Source organism: Chinchilla lanigera, unplaced genomic scaffold, assembly GCF_000276665.1.
Source record: "Chinchilla lanigera isolate Chin_1 unplaced genomic scaffold, ChiLan1.0 scaffold00022, whole genome shotgun sequence".
Taxonomy (NCBI): Eukaryota; Metazoa; Chordata; class Mammalia; order Rodentia; family Chinchillidae; genus Chinchilla; species Chinchilla lanigera.
In genome coordinates, this window is record NW_004955423.1 from 9,406,912 (window position 1) to 9,429,551 (window position 22,640).

At 35.6% G+C, this 22,640-nt stretch overlaps 1 protein-coding gene and 1 pseudogene across 2 annotated transcripts in view; one reads left to right on the forward strand and one right to left on the reverse strand.

Moving 5' to 3' along the window:
• The window catches only part of Rpf1 (ribosome production factor 1 homolog), a 17,222-nt gene extending 12,132 nt beyond the window's left edge, over window positions 1-5,090 (reverse strand). For both annotated transcript variants that reach the window (XM_013514435.1, XM_005385160.2), the window contains exons 1-3: window positions 4,841-5,090; window positions 3,261-3,317; window positions 985-1,065 (exon numbers count right to left, since the gene is read on the reverse strand). In XM_013514435.1, the coding sequence (XP_013369889.1) occupies window positions 985-1,065; window positions 3,261-3,317; window positions 4,841-5,068 (366 nt within the window). In that variant the 5' untranslated portion in view covers window positions 5,069-5,090. The remainder of the gene's footprint in view (window positions 1-984; window positions 1,066-3,260; window positions 3,318-4,840) is intronic.
• The window catches only part of LOC102027757, a 26,437-nt pseudogene continuing 8,863 nt past the window's right edge, over window positions 5,067-22,640 (forward strand).

The following is a 22,640-nucleotide window of genomic DNA, read 5'->3' on the forward strand; positions in this document are numbered from 1 at the left end:
TGTTTATAGGTAAAACACAGAAGCATATAGAAACAAGAGGAAACTACGTCAGCACTTTCAAGCAACTTGGAGAACATAAAGGAAAACCAATTGTGGTACAATATAATATTTTGGAAACTTAGGTCAAAGATGTACATGAATTCCTACTTTTTATTAAATCTGAAAATATGTCAAAAAATCAAAAGCAAAATCACACCCCTATATACATAAAACTGTAAACCTTCTTTTACTCCAAGTAGTCCTAAATTTACTCTTTTAAACTATTACCTGCTAGCATGACTAATTTATTTTACTATGTTTATCTTCTCCCTCCCCTTTTCTCTCGTGTGTGTATGTGGTCACTGATAAATTCCAAGTCTTTAAAACAGACACCAATACACTGTACATAATCAATAAAGATTTGTTAGAAGATGGACTGCCTGAAAGAACAACTATACTGGAAGATACGTGAAAGAATGTTGATTGCAGTTATTGTTTGAAAATAAATATTACAAACCAAATTTCTATTGTGAAAAATTTTTAAATATTGAAATTATAAAGCCTTTATTTACTGCACTGTTGCAAAGTATTTAAAGAGAAAACATTCAGAGTGGATTACCTTGAAAGCAAGAGTTTAAGTGCATAGAAAAATACCATCAAAAGCTACCATGAGAGATCAAAATACCTAACAAATACTATAAAAATTTATAGTAAAAAGGATTCTTTTAAATATATTAAACAGAGAATTCAGAAATTAAATGACAAATGTAAAAGTTTACCCAGTCATAGCATTCAATGCATTGGTAGAAAGTGCTTAGTGTATTTTTCTACAATATTATTGGGAAAATCAATTATGAAGTAATGTGGCAAATATGACAGCCAACATTATGGCTGGATCTACAGTACATTACATAATTCTGCCAGCCAGCACAATGTTAACATTATCAGCATGTCACTTATTGAGGGTGATCATTTAAATTCATTTAAGACTTCTGACATTATTACCTCCTCATCATTAGGGTCTACTGTAGTTTCATCATAGACTCGTTGGTTGTCAATGGTCTTGGGTACAGGTTTTGGTGGAGCCTAAATAAAAGAAAAAGGTAAGTTTTGGAAGCATTTTACATTAGTTATTCTACAATATAGTTGGGGAAAAAAGAAATCTACAACTAACTCCCAAACACAATCTTTATTTCAACCTATTTCTGCTGTTATAGTTCCAACAATTCTGACTGAAAAAAAATTGAATAATATTTAACAATTTGAGAAGAGACATATACATATTGGAAGAATGGCTAATTTGAATTAAACAGCTTAAAACTAGCCAGAAGTAGTAATACAAGTAAGTATCAAAATAATTATCCATCATTGAGGGGAAAAAAAAAAAGAAAGCAAACAACTGAATGGGGGAAAAAAAAAATCACAAAAGTCTATATATATTAGACTTTATTTCTATACTTCCAGAAAGTTATTCAGAAACACATAACAAAAGTATATTCACTGATATGAACTAGTAATTCTACTCTGGTTTGGGGAATTTATGGTAAGTAAAGATGGGGCAAGGGATAACACCATCTGTACAAAGAAACACAAGTTATCACTATTAATAATGAAAATAAATAGCAAATAGAGCAAACGTCCACCAACAGGATAAAGATTAAGCAATTATACCATCAGCAAGATGGGATACTATTACAATCAGCAGTCAGCTATACTCAGCTTAGAAAAAGAAACTAAAATTCACTGGCAAGGAGCAGGAAGAGAACTGTAAGAACACACTAAAACTAATTCATAATACATGTACATTTGCAAGATGAGTAAAGTATACACCAATAAACTATTCTGAATATTTTTTCTTACTCTATAAACAAGTTCTATAGTTTTCCAGTCCAAAAAATAAGAACTGTGATATTTTCAAATGGTGTTTAGCATATTAATTTCCTATGACTAATTATTGAAGAATTTCAAAGATACTAACATTGCTTGATATATTAAAACTTTAGCGGTCAAACAGTCTTAATACTGACAATTTCATACAATTTAACTTAATACTATTATGAGAATACATGAAAAACAGAGCATCCACTTTGTATATATTAATAATATTTTTCCCTTCCTCAAAAAACCTTATTCATACTTGGTACCTGTTACAATTTTTGTCTAGATGTCCCTCCAAAGCCTCATGCAGTTTTACATGGGGCTTTTTCAGAGGTGGTTGAATCTAGAGTATATAAGTGATTCATGGTGCAATGCTGGGATTAAGGGTGAGTGACTGCTGGATTAGTCCACCGATTGGATTGGTACTACCCTAGTCCTGGTACTCTGGATAAAATAAAAGGGGCAGAGAGATGCTGTTAAACTTCCTTGTTGCTTTTGCTGTCTTTCACTGTCATGAACTGTTGCCCCTCTGCCATGTTCCACCCTGCTTTGGGGCCAGCCGATGATGGACTGAAACCTCCACAAACTATGAGATAAATAAAATCTTTCCTTCTTTAATTTTGGGTGTGGGTATCTTGTCTCAGCAATGAGAAAAGTAACTAAGACAGTACCTTTTAAGAGGTAAGAATGGGGAGAACTATATGTTTTTAAAATTTTGCAAGCATAAATCACAACCAAGGAATATGTGTAAGTAAAATGAAAATAACTTAGCCATGTAACAATGTAGGAATACTTGGTAGTTCCTCTGAAATATTTCACTTAACACAAAAATAGCCAGATCCTTTCTTGATATACTGTCTGTTCTTTGCCATAATCCATCCAGGCCTCAGCCACTTTTCACAAGGTCATATCTTCCGCATTGGCTCTCCGCATGTGACTCCACTCCACACAGAAAAGGCTCTGCCTGGCCTTTCCACTGCCTTGCCTAACAAAAGCCTTACTTCAACCAGAAGAGCTAGTCTTGGACCCTAACCTGGATAATTTCCCCCCAAAGTTAGAGAGAGGTCTTTCTGCCTCTCAAGCACATAAAGTGACATAAAACACCATCACTGGGCTTACTGTTTAGGTATGCCAACATACACAATAACGGTATAAAGAAGCATATGGGGAAAATAAAAAAATTTCGTGAATGCTCTCTTTGGAGGGGGACACCAGCAGAAAAAGCAGGAAAGGGGATTTCAATATTTTATGCTAAGCAGGGTAAAAAGGATAGAAAGAAATTTGTGTTTTGTTGTACCTTCTTACACACCTGAAATATTTCATAAATTCTGGAAAAGTAATCACTACAACATCAAGAAACATTACTTAATATAAGAAAGCAGGTGGCTAAAATTTTGATTTACCTTATCACCAAGAGCTTCTCTCTCTTTTTTAAGTTTTTTCTTAGCAGTCAACTTTTCCTAAAAGGTTAAAAACAAAAGAACAATACTAAGAAACCACTGGCTGTGTCACAAACACACTGATATTATAAATGACTAAGTCTATGAATATTCTGCCTGGGAAATAGTGTACTAAACTAAGCATCCAAACACAGATTTTTGGTAAGTAAGTTACTGTAAGTCAAATGAGCTGATCAATAAGACTTATTTAGCAAAGATTTCACTTGATCGAAGTCTAAATTGGCAAGGTGAGCATTTAGAATTCCATTAGCTTTAACTTTTGCTGTAATATTTTAAATTAAAATTATTGAAAGTGCAAAATGTATATGTAAAAAAGTAAACAAGTTTTGGTTTTCTTAAACATTTACATACTAATGATCACAGTTATGATAGTTGTTTCCTTTGGAAAGCACTCAGATAAACAGAAAAGGAAACTGAGTTTTTAGGTCGTTTCCAATAAACCTACCATTAATAATCCTCATTTTTTTCTAATCCTATTTTTTAATCAAAATATGCTTTTAAAATTAGCAACAACTCACAAGGTTAGGATTATTTATTACAAATCTGTAACTTCTGATTTCTAGACAGAATGCTTGATACACAACAGAAAATACTTTTTTCCAATGCCTACTGACCCTCAACGCACAGGTCTCAGGTTTGAAACCATAGTGCCAACAAGTATTCCAGGAAATCTCTCCCTTACACTTGCACACCAGATGGGTTATATGACCCTGTTATGTATTTCAGTAGCCCTTTGGCACTGAATCAAGAATCAGTCCAGGGTCCCAAAAACTGTCCTAAGAGGCAAGTACAAGTATTATAGGTGAACTTCTATGATATGCAGAAATAATTAAATGCTTTCTTCCATTAGCAATTTCACTACAAAGGAGCACTACGACCTGAGGCAAGTCGTTTTTGTTTTGTGGTTTTTTTTTTTTAATCTTTATGTGGTAGCAGTAATTGAACTCAGGACCTTACGCTTGCCAGGCAGGAGCTTGTGCCGCTGAGCTATATCCCCGGCCCGAGGCAACTCGTTTTAAACCTCTCTACCTGTGTCCTGTTTGCCTCCCATAACAGTATGAACATGACTACTAGAAACTTACAGTACTGACTTCAGTAACAGTTACTGCATCAATAGACAGTATTTTGGATTTCTTACGTATCGCCTGTACCACATGTTCTCTAGGTTCACCAACTTTGGGTAGGGTTGGCAAAACACAGGGGCTGAGATTTTTGCCTTCTAGCCGAGAGGGTAATTCTCACTAGGAGAGTAAGATTTCTGACTTTCCCTGAGTGGAGGACTCTAGGAAGGAGCCGGAAAGGAAGAGAACCCTCTCCACCTTCACGCTCAGGCTTAAGCTAGTCTCCAAGGCAGACTGAGAGAACCAGGAGCCGTGAGCCACAGGATTACTCTTGCTGATGAACTTACAAGCGCACTTTGTACCGGTGGGGAAGCCGGGCAGAGACCCCAGACTCTTACATCTCCTAATCCTCTTCCACGCCAAAGACTCGCGCATGCGCCCGCTCACCCGTCCCTCGCATACCTTCCGCTGCTGCTGTTTCCACCGCGTGAACATTAAGTGTCGCCGCTGTTTGTTCTTAATTTCCGAAATGCTGAAGCCTGGGGGGAAGGCAGTCGCTTTCGGGGGCTGGACCCCGCCTTCTGTTGCTCCATCCCCGGCGACTGCAGCCTCTTGAGGCTCTGGCATAGCGGCTTTCCTTTTCAAGCTTTTCTTTCCACTGCCGCCACTCTTTACCGTGGCCTTCGCCATGTTGTTTGCTCCGGTGCGTCTACACGGAAACGGAAATGGCTTTTTTTCTGCGACCTTTTCCTTAGTTTTTACTTCCGGGGTCACGAAGGTCGTAAAGAAAACAGTAGACTGTGAGCTGCGAGACATGAGAAGGCATAGGCGACCTGCTCACCAGTATGAATGAGTTCCTGGGCTCCATCGTTATCTGCAGTGTCCCAAACCCTGCAAATTATGGGACAAAGTAATCCTTGCCCTATTTACACTTTTAATTGAAACTTTTATTTACGCTTTTTAGAAGTATATATGCCGGGCGTAGTGGCACATGCCTGTAATCTCGGCACTCGGGCATTATTGAATATAGATGGGGAAGTGCAAAAGAGGTGATTTACCGAGGACTGAACCACGGAACAGTCCTACATGAAGAGAAAAGGAGGACCCAGCAAAGGAGAATGAGAAAACCAAGAGAGTTAAGTGTCATGGAATTGAAGTGAAGGAAACGTTATTGTTAGGAGTCAATTTTCTAGGAACTACCTTAATTTCAAATTTTATGTTCCGGAGTCTTTTTTGATAATCTAATACTTTGATATATTAAAGTTTGTTTCTCACCCATTCATGTTCTTTTTAACAAATTCAGGACATCAGAAGCATCAAAGCTGTATTCCAGCATAGAAGCGCTATCTTTACCTGCTATTAGGTCACAAGCCAAAATTGCGATTAAATAAAACTATCACACTTGGATCCAAAATTGGTTTCGAATTATACAATAAAATAAAAAGAAGAAAATAGTGTTCAGTTTAAAAACCACTGACGTGTGAATTGGCTGCAATAAATCATATTTTCATAAAAGTTTTATTTAAAGAGGGATACTCAGTAAAAGATAAAAAAAAAAAACCCACCTGAGACATAGATGAGATATAGAAGAGGAAGAGACAATATAATCTGAAGACTATATACTTAAGAAATATTGTAGAACCCCTTTTAGTCTGTCAAGCCAAAATTTGATCTATACCAGTCTCCATACCAGAAGCATAAATTTGGTCTAAAGTGGCCTTTATAGTGAACTGCATCCTAGCTTCATTTGTAAACCAACTGTAACCTAAGACTATACTCTTGAAACCAGACAACTGAGTTATAGCAGCTGAACTTCTAGCCAATCAGAAGATTACAACTGTCAATAACATGACCACAGAAATAAGACAAATGACAACTGCAGCCAATCAGGTTGTTTTGGTATTGGGGCTGCTTTCCCTCTGACTGTAAAGCTGTTCTGAACGTGTGGTAGGTTGGAGCTTTCTGAACCAACTTCCCTTTGGAATGCTGCCTCATTCTAAAACCTGTTTCTTGCTCAAGTAAACTTTGTTAAATTGAGCTAATTCCATTTTTAACAAGTCTTAATATTTTACTTCCCTAAAAGTTCTATATCTTTTCATTATAAGAACACAAACGAAATAGATTTAGGTAACTATTTTAAATTATTCAGGGTGTCTTACAAATGAGACCATAAGGTCTTAATACAACATTTTCTTTTTGTTCTTTGCATGCTATTTATAGTAACAGTTGTGTGCATTGAATGAAATGATTTCTATGATCAGAGTAAAATCCGTATTCTGAAGAAGTCACAGTAACACCAATTTAGCAAGTACATATTTAATGGTACTTGTTATATTTTAGGTCTGGAATGTCTCCCAAAGCCTTGAAGCTTTACTTGGTGCTAATGGGAAGTGGTGGAGTATTTAAGAGGTAGGGTCTAGGCCGAGGAGTGAAGGAAACATTAGAGCTTTCAATGATAACAAACAGGCAGCTGTTTCACATATGCCATAGGTTCACCTCCATTGGCCTAGGGAGACATTTTTTAGGTCATTCTTTGAATAGATAGTGGGACCCCAGTCTCTCATCTTGCATCCTGGCCAACAGGTGAACAGTTTTGCTTTGCAATCCACTACTCACCTTGCTATCTGGCATTCCCACCAAAGGCATAAAACACAGGTCTACCTGATCATGGACTGGAACCTCAAAACTATGAATGAGAACAACCCTTTTTTCTCTATACATTGACTGTCTTAAATATTTATTACAGAGTCAGAAAGCTAACACAGTACTCAGTAAATGCATTGGGTGAGTGGGGCTAATGGGAACAGTAAATCAGACCTATGTTCAGGCCTTGTCTTAGTTACTTAGCAGCTGTAAAATCTGTTAAATCACATTTTATCTGTGAGCCTCTATTTTTTGATCTGAAAACTGGGGTGAATTATGCTACCACATAGATGATATACAGAGAAGTAAAGCTAATGTATATTAAAGAATTAGACACACTTAATATCTAGCTGCATTGTTATTTCTAGGTGTCAGAAAATGCTAAACAGTGTGAGGCAAAAGACATCATGTTTACCTTAAATAGGGTATCGTTTAGAAAAAGTAGAAACACAAGTCTGGTATGTCAAATGTTGAATAAAGATCAATGTTGATTGTTTCATCAGACTCATTTCAACCATTTGTTCTCACTAATTGCTTCATTATCCATTATCTTCACACCCCATTCTCAATAGAGTGTTATTTTTAAAATAAAATATTTATTTTGAACATTTCCTACTTTTCTTTTTTGCTTACTTGTTTTGATTCTGACGTTGTGGACCCTGAGATTCAACTCTTAGGCACCAGATGAATTCAGTGATATAAACTAAGATCAAAATATTTGATCTATGTTCTTTTTTATTTAATTAATTTATTTTATAGATGAAATGTTTACTAAGAGGAAATTATTCCAATTTTATGTAAAGAGTGTTGATTAAAGATGAAAATGGACAAATGATTATAAGAAATAAAGATTACTATGATTACAAGCCAAAGAAAAGATTTAAAAGTCAATTTAAGATAATCTTCCACATAGAAATAAATTCAAAAATACAAAATAAAATATCAAATCAAGTCCAATAACATTGAGTTTGTACATTACATAAGACAGTTTGTCTCAAATATGTAAGAATGCTTAACATTTCAAAATTTTTTACACATAATGTGATAATATTCTATGTCAATGCCATAAATATAAAATTACTGTCAATTTCAAGTCTCTATCCATGCTGAAATAGTTTTATCATATTCTAGAAACTGTCAAGTGAACTAAGAAACTCATTTAACTAATTACTTAAGCTCTTTACATCAACAAAAACCATTCCAAAGGCATAGATTATGAATCCTTTGCATGTTAATAAGAAATAATCAATTTTGAAGTTGGCAGATTGTAAATTTATAGCATAGTACTGTTCTTTGGTAAACAAAGTAAACCAATGCCTTTTAAACTTGAATTATGTCATATAGTCTATTGGTAAGAACAATCGAAAAATTCTAGAACTCACCTCTCATCCATTGATGCTTCACTACAACCCAAGAATATATACAATGAATGAAAGCTAGACTTTTCAATAGACAGCGTTGGGGAGACTGGATAGCCACATGCAAAAGAATGACATTGGATTTTTATATCATAAATAAAAATCAATTCAAAATAGATTAAAGACATAAATGTAAGATCTGAAATTATAAAATTCTTAAAAAATAGGTTGAAAGCTCCTTGACATTAGTCTTGGCAATGGTTATTTGTATAGCACAGTTAACAAAAGCAAAAATAAGTAGGACTACATCAAAGTGAAAACATCTTCACAGAAAAAGATAAACACATCCAAAGGCAATGTAAAGAGCAAATTATTTGGAAATCTGCTATTTGATAAGGAATTCTTACAACTCAGTAGAAAAATAACCTGAGTAGAAAGAGGGCAAAGGACCTATACAGACAGTTTTCCAAAGAAGGCAAAAAAATGAACAGCACGATTAATCATCAAGTAAATGCACCTCAAAACCATAATGAGATATCATCTCACATTTGTTAGGAATGCTATCATTTAGTCAAAGGATAACAAGTATTAGCAAGAATGTAGAGAAAAGAAAACCCCAGTACATTGTTTTGGGGAATTAAAAAATAGTTTAATTGCTACAGGAAATGGAATAGACATTCCTTTAAAAAAATTAAAGATAAAACTATATTAGGATCCAACATTTCCACTTAGGAGTAATTTATCCAAAGGAACAGAAATCAGGATCTTAAACAGATACCTAAGCTCTCATATTCATTGCAACATTATTCACATTAGCTGAAGTATGGAAACAACTTAAATGGCTATCTGTGTCTGGATAAAGAAGTACTATATGCACACAATGGATATTATTCAGCCTTGAAAAAGAAGAAAATATTGCCATGTGTGAAAATGTGGATGGCCAGGAGAACATTAGGCTCAGTGAAATAAGCCAGACATAGAAAAAGAAGTATTATAGTATTTCACTTATATGTGGGATATAAAATAAACTCATAGAAGTAGAAAGTAGAATGATAGTTACGAGGGGCCGAGGGTAGGGTGAATGCAAATATGTTGGTGATGGAGCATGTGTTAGTTTCCTTCCTGTTTGTATAACTAAATACCGTACCTGAGACAATCAACTTAAAAAGAAGAAAGGTTTATTTTGGCTCACTGCTTCAGAATGTCCAGTACATACATAATGAGTTGACCCCATTGTTTTGAGCCTGTGGTGAGGCAGTATATAGTGGCCAGGAGTACATAGTAAAGCAAACTTCTTACCTCACAGCTCATGGGAAGCAGAAAAAGAGAGGAAAAGACTAAGGTTCTAATATTCCTTTCAAGGACATATCCCTGGTGACCTAACATTCTCCTACTAATCCCACATTTCAAACATTCCACTACCTCTCAATAGCACTATATCATGGTGACCAAGCCCTTAACGCATGGGGTTTGGGAGATACTTATCCAAACTATAGCAGAGTGTATGTCTCAGATGAATAAATTCTGGAAATATATGGTATAGTATGGTGACTACAGGTAATAATACTGCTGTTTACTTGAAATTTCTTAAATACTCTCAACACACAGAAGGTAGCTACATGAGGTGACAGATATATCAGTTGGCTTGATTATGGTGATTATTTCATTTATACCTACATAAAATCATCACATTATACATCTTAAATATATATACAGCTTTTTATAAAAGAAAGAAAGTGAGGTCAACAGGAGGAGAATTAATGCAATTTTATGAGGAGACATTAGAACCATACCACATCCCACACAAAATGAATTAGAGTGACTCAAGTATGAAGCCTTTTTAGGCAATGAAAATCTGGGGAGAAATAGTATGCTGAATACCGTCATCTTTATATACTCCACTCAGTGAAATGGAAATAATACATATGCTGGCCTTTCAAAAACCAAAATTTGGCCAGGTATGGTGGTGCACGCCTGCAATCCTAGCATTTGGGAGGCTGAGCCAGAGGATCACCACAAGTTCGAGGCCAGCCTGAGCTACATAGTTTGAACCTCTCTCAAAAGACAAAATAAAAACAAAAAACAAAAACAAATTATATTAAGAACCTTACAATAAGTCTTCAGATTGAATATTTTAAATAATTTTTAATCAACTACTTTAGACATTTAACTTTTTTCAGTCAGTCCTCATTATATTTCCCAAGTAGCTTCATCCCTACCAAATAAAGTGACCTATTGAGATATATAAGAATTTTTATGCCTGGTAATATTTCCAGAAAGTATATAGTTCCACATGTCTTCTCAGGTGATCCATATTTCTGACAAGGGAAAATTACATCACAATCAAGTTACAGTTTCATTGAAATATTGTCTCTTAAAAGGAATTCTGGTTGTCTGAGTTTATAAAAAGAGCCTTTATGTACATCTTTGGAATGTACATGATTCCTCTAGTTGGTGTTTCTGAAGATGGAGCAATCATATATATAATTTCAATACAGTGAGACCTATATAGCCAAAAGTTCCACATTTGCATATTCAACAACCCAAGATAAAATGTATTTGCACACAGTTGCATCTGCACTAAACATTCACATTTTTTCTTGTCATTATTCCATAAAAATATGTATAACAAATGAATATAGCATTTACATTGTATTAGGTAGTACGAGTAATCTATAGACTATTTAATGTGTACAGGAAGAAGTCATAGCCTATATACAAATACAATACCATTTTATATAAGAGACTTACATATTTGTCAAATTTTGTATCTTTAAGGGATTCTGGAATCAGTCCCTCTGTGAAATAGCTCTTCTGTATCTAAGTATTTTTCTTGTTAATGAATTAATTTATTCCACAAATATTTGTTATATTTTGTTCCAAATACTCTGGATATAGCCATCAAAAATGAGCCACTTTCTACCCCAAAAGAACTCCAGTGGAGTCACACCGAGTCCAGTACATGAACAATTGCAAAAATTGTGAGAAGTTCAATGACTGCTACCTTGTTGTATAATCAAGACCAAATTTAGGATCATACCTTACAGTAACCTCTCCAAAGAGTGAGAGACATTATACAGCCACATGCCACATAATGTTTTTGTCAATGACTCTCTGCATATGTGATAGTGCTCTTATATGATTATACTGATCTGAGAAATTCCTATTACCTAGTGATACCATATCTTTTATGCCTGCTATATAAAAGTATAGCACATAGAATTATGGACAATACATAATCCTTGATAATGACAACAAACCACTATGATACTGCTTTATACTACACATTATCATTATTCTATTTCTAAAGAAAATGCTCACTGTAAAGCTATCATCATCAGTGTCAGGTATCTTGTGTTTACAGCATCTCTTGATTGCGTCAAAAGATCATGTTGAATGATTGGCCTGTGCCATCCAGGTTTGGGCAAGTACACTCTGTGATGTTTGAACAATGATAAAATCACATGCTGACACATTTCTCCATTAAGTGACTTAAGACTGTATTTGGAAGTCCTCTACTGGAGTTCACAGAACATATTTTCCATAGAAATTAACCTATGTGTTATGATCAGATCACTCAGGCTGGGGCCATAAATATTTAAAACATCAGGCAATAAAGCATAATCCTTAGATTAGACTAGCTGTTCTCAAATTTTCACCTCAGGACATTCTTAAAAATTATTGAGGCTCTCTAGAGGGCTTTTTATTTATATGGTTTGTATCTGTCAACAATTACTAGGTAGAAATTAAAACTGAGAAAAACTGATTTTTACTTAAATAAGGACATCGTTGGTTCTAGGCTGCTGCTTCTCATTCCTTCAATGCAAGGCAGGGTATAGAGGCAGAGATATAACAGAATGAGGAACCATGGGCAGTGAGGGCTTCCTGCTAGTATAAACTTCTCAGGTCTATTTCTCAGGCTAGGTTGTTTCTGTCATCTGTGGACTCCTGAAAATTAGCATTCTTTCTTGCAACAATTAAATGATTAACAAGTGCACCCTTAATGTATTCTTGGAATCTGCTTGGAGTCTGCTTTTAGATAAATAAAAGTGATTAAGGCAATCCAAGGAGTGCTTTGTGGGGTTCCTTCCATCTTACTCAGTTGTGTAGAATGTGAGCCATATTTCCAGATGGTCCAGTGGTAGTGAGCTCATGGCATGCATGCCGCAGTGAGCTATTTATATCATTGAAAGCTCTTAAAGGTTCACCATCACTGGTATAGCCTAGGGGAGACTCAAATTTTATAACATTTGTTGCTTCTTACAAAGGTTTTTCTTCTTTCCTGACCCACTTGAAAAAAAGAATGGCTTCGTACCACCTCCCTGTTATCATGGAGGCAATCAATAAACATTTTAATTTTTCTGGTTTTTCCTTTTTCCCCTGTAGCAAATGGATGAAACATAGTCAAAGTATTCTTATATCTTGTATTCCTTTACACTCTAATAAGGATGATAAGTCTCATGTAATATTAGTTTGATTCTACACAAAATTGAAAGGAAGTTAAGTTTTATTTAGAGAGAAAGGTGAAACTCAGTGGCTTTTCTAGAGTTTTATCACAAGAGCCTGGAGTACCTCTTTGGGAGAAAGAAAGGTAAAGAGACCAAAGAGCCACCTGAGAAACAGATATGTCAAGAGCAGCACTACCAGCAGTAATATAGGGAGAATGAAGAATTGATCTGTACTCATCTTCCTCACTTTCTTCCTATATCACTTATACTTAGTAGATTGATACTAGACTGAAAAAAAAAAAGAAATTTTCAGTGAATAATCAGGGTCTAGATTTTTCTACTATGTTGCAGAATACTCTAGGAAGATTTAATAATTTCATTTCTTTAAAATTATCTTTTCTGTATTCTAAAGCCTAAAATTCAAGATAGAGACAAATATATTCCAAAATTTGCCTTAACCAGTGGCACTAAGTAGTGCCTATGACTTAAATATGCTAGGAAATCCCAGTGTCCTCCAGGGACCACTAGATGCTACACCATGTACTTGCGAAAACCTTGCAAACTATATGCAAAGCCCCTTGATGGTTAATCCAGGAATCAACATCTGGAAATGTATTAAAAACACAGAATCTCAGGACTTTTCCCCAGATTGTCACTGGGCTGGGTCTGAGGGTCTCTGAGGCTGAAATAAGGAAACTATCTCACCCTCATAGGATAAGTTTGCAGGTTCACTGACTCCCACTGTGGGAAAATTATTTTTGGCACACGTCAATAAGAGACATGAGGAGTTTTTAGAGATTTTAGGTTAATTTAAGAAAGATTCAGAGAAGTGATTCTCAAAATATGGCCCCCAGATAAACAATATCCACTTGTTATAAATGCATATGTGTGGCCCTTACTAAGCCAGAGACTTGGGATGGGATTCAGAAGTCTGTATTTTAACAGCCTGCAGATGATCCTGATACACGCCCAACTTAGAGATTCACTGCTCTTGATCCATTATTATCTTCTGACATCTACAAGCAGACCAAAGGTCTTTGTTTCTTTGGTATCTATGATAATTTTTAGAAACTGGCAGACTTAGGTACCAAATCAGCCTCTTCCCATGTCTTCATGCAGAAAAATCTGTGTCCATGCTAGATTATGGCAACAGAATTACTATAGCAAGATGTTGTTATGGATATACAATAAATATCCTCTAGCAATTATAATCAAGCTCGATATAGTGAGTTCTTTTAGATAAATAAAAGAGATTAATCACTAGCTATAAAATCATGTTTAATTTTTGTTTAAGTTAGTTAAAAACCTCACATTAGTTGTGTTCAGGTGGCTCTTGGACACTCAATTCATTTTTTTCTGGTGGGAGAATGCAGGGGATTGAACATAGGGCCTTGGACATGCTAGGTAAGTGCTTTACCACTAAGCTACAATCCCAGCTCAATTCAGTTTTATTTTTTTTTTTGTTTTTTGTTTTTCTCCGGTACCGGGAACCGAACTCACTGCTCACATTACTATCTAACACTGATTAGCTGCATTGTTCAGATAATGCTGATCTTTTCATCACACTTCTAAGACATTAACATCTCTTTCTGTAAATCACTGTGATATCCTGGACTGAATCCTGGAGAAGATAAACAAACAAGTGGAAAATGAATAAAATCTGAATAAAGTCCAAAGTATATTTAACAGTATGCACCAATGTTGGTTCTTAGTTTTGAAAAAACTTGCTATGAGAATGTAAGAGTTGACATTTAGGGAAAATTGAAGAGAGTGTTCAGAAACTGTCTCTTATTTTTGTAACTGTTCTGTAAATTTAAAATGATTTCAAAATAAAAAAATTCCTTGAAAAAAAAAAAAATCTCTCCTTGAATCTTCACAAAGCCCTTGAAGTATTTCCAAGTAAAAGAAAGGAAATGACGCTCTGCATCAACTCAGGCTGCCGGTTTGTAGGTAGACTAACAGTTTAATTTGTTGTGTTGGGATACCCACAAAGCTTGTGGCAGGCACAAAATGTGTGCTAAATATATAGGATAGACAATTAAAATAGAGAAGGTGTTTCCTTTACTCTCCATTCCTTGAACTTTTATATGTAGAGTTTCTACAAGAGTGCTTTGCACTTGGTGATATATTGTTTTAATAATAATCCCTAAATCATTTCATGGGTGACTGTTCCATCCACCCCCGCCCTCCTCCAGAGCACTTAATGCAGTTGTGCTTCAGGAAGCAGGCATTCACAGAGCTCAGATCTCTGACTAACTGACTGACTCAATGTTCTACCTGTAATTATATTTTGAATTTTAATCAGGGCAGTTCTAGGAACTCAAGGGGATAAAGTCAAAATCAACTATTCAAGTTTGGTTTGCATAAATTGTCTAGTGTGAATAGGCTTCATCAAAACTTGTCGAAATGCAGAACATTTCAGTGGAAACCAGAATATCAAATCATCCATATGAAATACACTCAAGACTGAAGGTGAATAGTTCGTGGTAAAGTTAATGCTTCTAAAATAAATTTTTGCACTGAACACAAAGTTACTCATCTTCTTTTATACTGTTTGTTTTGTTTTGTTCTTTGAGGTAATCAAGAACCACGAATATTATCTTGCTGTGGTTGTTGGTGTGTCTTGAGAAATTCTGAAAAAGACTTGTAATAGAAAGAACCATTTATCTTTCCAATCCTTGTCAGTTTTATCTATGTGAACTAAAGCTACAGCTATGTAAAGATATCAAGAACTATGATACATCAAACAGAGATTTTCAAAGTGTTTCTAATATACCCTCTCAGTCTTTCTAAAATTTCTGAAAATAGATGCAAGGCAGGGATGATGTTCATTTTCCCACTGGGAAAATGGAAATTCAAAGAGATGAAAAAGAACATTCAGATTAAACTACAGATTGTACTTCCTACGCTTATTGCTCTTTCAACTAATAATGTAACAAGCCCTCAGGTCCATATTACTTAGAGTAAGTTATCAGGTGGTCACAACCTCACACATCTACATGGAACTCATTTTTTCCCCTTTGTAGTGTATTCTCAGATCCAAGGCATTTGATAGTGTGATTTGATTGCTTTAAATGGGGAGAATCTTGAAGTTTGGAGCAGTTAGTTTAAGAGAAATATTTGTCTTTCATTTAACTATTGTATTTCATATATTCTATTCTGGAGATGGTAAAGTTTTGGTAAAATTAATTTAAGAAACAATCATATATTTGATGTGTAACTTCCCATTTCTGTAATTAAGCTGGAGAGACTTAATTCAGACTTAGTTGTAGAAGAGTGGTTTGTTACTGAGTTGAGATAATAAATTGAAACCTAATTCATTATTATAATTACAAATTTATTAGTCAGAGGTCAGAAAAACTATTAATTTTTCTCCCAGATTTTTTCCTCAAGAATAAAACAGATTTCAAATATGTGAGTTAGATCCTACATTCAAATCATTCACAGGGATGTTTAGTATATGAGGTGATAAATAAGGTTTACTAGTTGAACAGCTGGAAAACTTCCTGCTAGCATTCTGTAAAAAGAGGTACCCTAACCTACTTTAAATATCTGATGAATGATACCATCTATTTCATATTTTATCTCAAATCTAACATGAACACTTCTGCATTTGTTCTGAAACTAACATCTAACATTAGAGAGATCTAAGTTAGGTTTACTGTTTTATATATATATACACACATATACATACATATATAATATTACATTATATATATGTAGTGTTTTCCTGAGGCACATTGAATTATATCCTACATTTAAATAAGGGCCAGAGTATTGACTGCAGGCATTTTCATTAAAAATGGAAGTCTCCCTAAGCCTGAAACTGTATTTAATGAATATGACATATGTCATCCATATTAACTCTTAAGGTTATTCCAGTACTAATTTATTCATTCATAATAAAAATATTTCTAAACATTTACAACCACATGTACACCTCATGAGGAAGCCAAAGAATCATGGGACACTAAAAGGCTTCTCTGCAGAAACTGAAAACCTAATTCAGACCCAAAACATACAATCATAAGATCTTAGATCTCAAACCAGGTATTAAATAGCATGGGAAAAATCCATTATTGCAGCAGTCAGAGGACTGGATTTATTAATAAGTGGTCAGTAAGTGTGTGATGTAAGCAAAGAGAGATCCCTATGTTTTGGAAGCTAGTCATCATAATGATGAAGAACATAGGCTTTAGAGTCAGCCACATGTGGGTGTCAGTCCCAGCTCCCTGCACTTAACTTTGTGACCTTGAGCAGTCCTTTAACCTCTCAAGGCCTCTGTTTTATTCATCCATCAAAAAGTAGCATCTAAGTATGGGGTCGTTGTGATGATTAGGTGAGATCTACAGTGATCTCAACAGTGATCTCATAAACATGGAACAGCTCTTGCGGGGGGGGGGCAACATCTGTTTAGCGCTCAGTATGGGTGCTCACTGAATTACTGATATTGTTAGTAGTTTATTAATATAATGACAAGATTTTCCAGAAACAAGAACCACGGTGGACCCACACATTGTTTACTAGATCACTTTGGGTAAACTCATACAAATTCATTCTCTCTGTGTCTGTCTGTCTGTCTGTCTGTCTCTGTCTCTCTCCCTCTCTCCCTCTCTCTGTATGTGTATGTGTATGTGATGTGTGGTGTGTACATGTAGCACTAGGGATTGAACCCAGAGCATTCTCACTGAGCTACACCCCTAACACCCTTCTCCCTTTTAAAATTTTGAGACAGGATCTTGCCATGCATTCCATTCATTTATTCATTGGTTTAATCATCAAATATTTCTTATATTGCTTTTTTATTGCTGGCTACTGTACTAGGTACTGGGAATACAAAAGTAAGCAAAATCATTCTGGTTCTCTTTAAGACTTATGGAGAAAACAGATATAACACATAATAACATAAATGTATGTAATTATTATGATGGGTGTAATGGGTGTTATGAATGAGTATGCTATGGCCTGAATACACGTAACACTGGAACAGCTGCCTAGTTTAGGGAAGACTTTGCTGAGGGGATGATTATGAGCTGAAATCTAATTGGATTGGAAATGGAGGAATAGGGAAGGGTATGTGGACACAGGGTACAGCATATGTGAAAGATGAATTTAGCGTACTTGAGGCCCTGAGACACCAGTGTGAATGGTGGGCAGAGAGAAGGGAAATGGGTTCATGAGCTGTGAGGGATTTTGGAGAAGTGGTAAGGGCGTAGATCTTTATGTTAGGTGTATGACATAATCAGATACATATTTTGGAAGAACACACAGGTCGCAGTGTGGGGAGAGTTGAGAGTATTAGAATTAGAGAGGTATCTTTGCAATCAGTTGTAAAACCAGGGCATTGACTGGATTAGTCAGTAGGGTATAAATATGAGAAAAATTCTACTCTTGTTGATCATTGCATTCAAGTGGCTGGTAACGTTTCTTTTTAAATCACTTAACATTTCCAGCAAACTGTCTTATCTTTCAAGAATCTTCCTTTTGGTAAAGTATCCACTCTGGGGTTGGGGTGTAGCTCAGTGGTAGAAAACTTGCCTAGCATGCGCAAGGCCTGGACTAGTATTACATATACAAAAAAGTTCCATCTGGTTGAGCCCAACCTTATACTGAATCTTACCTGCACTGCCCATCCTCCAAGGTCCTCCCAACCCAATCATTTCAAAGACTGAGAGATATCTCTGGAAGTGTTCTATTTTCTTACTCATCTCTATTATCAGTTTTTTTTGTTTTCTGGCCTGTAGGTTCTCAGTGGAAAGCTAGACAGAAGTTACAAATGTCTCTCACATAACTGGAACTACTGCTGATATCCTCTGGCAGGCATCCATAGGCTGCCTCGATCCGAGGAGGCACTCTTCAGGAAGTCATGCAAGAGCTTCTGCAAAGATATTTGATGTTTAAAAAGCCACTTCTAATTTCTTCTTTAGAAATTTGCCCCACAGCCTCTTAGGGTTGGAGTTCCCTCACTTGGTATGTAGCTGTGTTGGCTAAATAACCACAATTCACCTCAAGCTTGGACTTCTCCTGGGAAACCCAAGCATCTTGTCACCTCAAAAGGTGTCACTTGTCCTTGTTTTGCAATATTTTTCTTCTGCTCAGGTTACTACAGATAACATTAGCAATTTCATTGCCTAAGTAGATGTCAAACCCCTAATTGTACCTCCTTATAGGCATTTTTTGTTTTTACAAGTAATTTGATTGGGTTCTCTAACTTGACCTGAGGAAGGAGGGAGAAGAAGAGTGGATTTTTTAGATACAAATAATATTATTATTATGTTATAATAATATTATTATATTATAATGTATTATATACCTTATTATTGTTATCTGAGAAGCCATTAGATTTCAAATTCAGCTAGATCCAGACATTTTCCAAGATAATATGTCTTTCCCAAGACATCTCACATATTGTCCCAAACATTGAAATAGATGTTGTCTTTTCATAGCCAGTACTTTCACTTTACTCATTAGTACAGATCTGAACAAAAAAAGAGGGCAAAGTAGTTCAGTGATTCCAATAGACTAAAAAAGGCTTGACTATCACTTTGTGTTTGATCACTTTAGCCCTGACCCTCTACTTTAGGATAAGTGCTTATTTTCATGACCAGCATAAAATGCAGTGCCATCAGTCAACTTGTAATAAGCAAAAGATGCAGAAACAGATTTGGATTCCAAAGTATCTTTCCATAGAAATAAGGTGACAATCTGGAAACTCCTGAACAAGCTTACAATATATGTCATGATAATAATTTACTGGGTGACCAGCATGCTTGGAAAACCAGTTTCCATGGCATCACCTTTAAACTGAACTTACAGACTTGTGGGTGAAAAGATGTAGTTTAAATTTTCTTTAACAGAAATCAGTTTCAGAGTAAACAAGTTGAGACTCTGATACATGATTAGTAGACTTCATAACTTTGATCACAAGAAATAAGACAGACTAAAAATATAAATACTGATTCATGAATCAACAGCATTCATTAATTACTGTAGATCTAATTTTCCAGGCAGGTGGGGTCAAAATTTCTTTTCTCAGAAAGTTAAAATTTTTTTTTTACTGATGCCTTCCCTGCAAGCTAAAAGGAAGTTCCTTTCCCTCTCTTGTCTACCTCAAATTAGGAAATCATCCCTAAGCATCGTTCTCAGTTGTGGTGGTTTGAATAATTTCTTAGGTCTTAAAAATTACTTCAACAAAGACCCTAGATCCCACTAGGATGGAAAGAAACTTCTGTTTCCATGCACTCTTTTTATTTTTACTTCTTCTTTGCCACATTTTGGCCAGAAAATTGTGGTAATAGAGTATGGAGTGCTTTTTTATTGCAATGATTGACGCTAACATTTAGTACTTTTACATACACTGTTCTAAGTGCTTTACCTCTATGAATCATTAATCCTCTCAGTAATCCAATGCATGAGTTGCTCTTATGGACCTCACTTTTATAGAGTAGGTATCTGAGCCACAGAGAGGTTAAATACCTCCCCAGAGTCACCTGACCATACCCCACCCAGACAATCTGGATCCTGAGCTTACATTTTTAGGGGCTATGCTATAAAATACTTTATTATATAAAAATATCTCTGTAGTAAGTAAATATATGATATAAATATATGATAAGATTTTGAAGTATAAACGTTATCATTTTGGAATTGAAATGAAGATAAATAAAATTTTGCGAAAGTAATACTGGCATACAAAGTAGGCAAAACCTGGTACATCATGCTTACGATGGACATGGGGATTAGGAAGAGTGAGTACTTGGAGATTCTAATAATATTTTATCTCCTACCTGACCATTTGTCCCTGTCTACTGACAATCTGCATGCACTTAGTACAGAATTTTTGCCATTGGAAATGTTCCACACACCCACTCCACATGAATTCAAGCAGAGTGTGCCCTTGGGTAATGTTGGTTTCTGATCGGAATTCATTCAACAGCCCTTTATTCAGAACTTGCCTTCTGAAGCTCATTGATCTGTAAGGGACATAGACATAAATAAATAAATAGAGCACAGTAAAATAAATACAAAATAGAAGTGTGTGCCAGATGTATAGTGGGGATACTGAAGTGAAGAAAGGAAGTGGAGGGGGAAAGGTGTTTGGGAGGAAAGGATGCTTAAGAGGGTTCTCTGGAGAAGAGATGATTGAAGTGGGTAGTAATTCTCCAGGGTCAGAGTGCTCCTAGATCCCAGAGGTAGTGGCCTGTGTACGACTCATGAATATGAAATAGGAGAGTGTTCAAGAAACTGTAAGTCTCTTAATATTATGGGCACAGAGGTGCAAGGAAAGAAGGCAAGGAACTGAAGATGAAGCTGGATGAACAGGCAGAATATGGAAGAATATGTAGGAATTTGGAGCTGTGTTGGAAGGAATGGTAAGTTGAATAGTAGCAAGCACAATAAATTTAGTGTTCAGTCAAGTTGAATTCTGACTTCCTTTGACTGCTTATCACATATAAACAATGTATTTAAAAATAATGATGCATATGAGATTTTTATATCTCTTAAGTGGCCATCTGTAGTGGGCATATTTTTTTATGCCTGCCTAGCACTCACTTTTCTGCTCCATTCCTTCCTCCCCTGCCCCCTCACTCTTATTTCACTCACACGCTTACTCTTTCTGTGATAGCACCCTACTTTCCTTTGGAGGGGTTACTCCTCCCCCAGTGCCTACGGTCTCCTACAGCACTCAAACAAATTTACTTCCCTTGCCTGAAGGAAGATTGAGCAAGAGATCAAGCTGGGCTCCTCCAACCCCTTCAGGGGGTTAAATTTTGTGAGGAGTGACTCAAGATGGGAAAACTGGACCTGATCCAACTGGTCTCATTTCCCTGAAAAGACATCCTTGTGCCTCTTGTTACCCGGATTATCAAAGTTACCTCAGCCCTCCCCTTTCTGAAGCTAGATGCTTCCAGATTGCCTTTGATTCCCTAAATTTCCCTATAACCAGTAAATTCCATTTTTGCGTTAGGTAACAAATTCTGCTCAAACGATGTAGTTTGCTTCCAAGTTAAGAACCTGAATTTGTGTGTCATCTTTGGGGTGATTTACTTACTTTAATTTCTACTGAAATTATCTGGAAATTTTGCAAGGAGGTTTTTGGACTTCTACCAGCCTAGACATGGCAGGCGACCCCTTCCTCTCTAGGTCTTCCCGTAGTATGGGTGTGCTAGCAAGAGAAAGACTGAGGTTTGCTTTGCTCTTAGAATCTGCCGACCTTCCTCAGTCTCTTCCTTAGCCACCACCCTGCAACAGGAGGAATCTGCACTTGTGAAAGTCTTTTACACTTTTTTTCTGGCCAAGACACATTTCCTGGTTTAGCACAGGAACTCAGCCCCTTCACAAAAAAAACCTATGTTCGCCTCAGTACTTGGAAGGACAATGAAAAGAATCTGTGGGCTTCTTGTACTTTTCATCTTGCCCCAGTGTTGGGCCAAAAATGCATCATTTTGTCCTTGAATTAGGGGGCAGGGTGAAGATAGAAAATCACTAAAAAGGCACAAAGCAGGAAAAGAAAAGTTAGTACTTGTAAATGCCACAGTACTTCAATAATGAAAATGACATTACCCATATTATCATGTATATATATATATACATATATGTATACATATAATATGTATATATAATAATAAATAATATATATTATATATTATAATTATATTATATAATATTATATAATAATATATTATATATTATATATAAATATATACCTATATATGTATATATTTTCAGAAAAATGTGTATAAATATTTTAATACTAAATTTATTGATATTTCATGAGATAAATAAAAGGAATCTTTGGTCTCTATAATTACA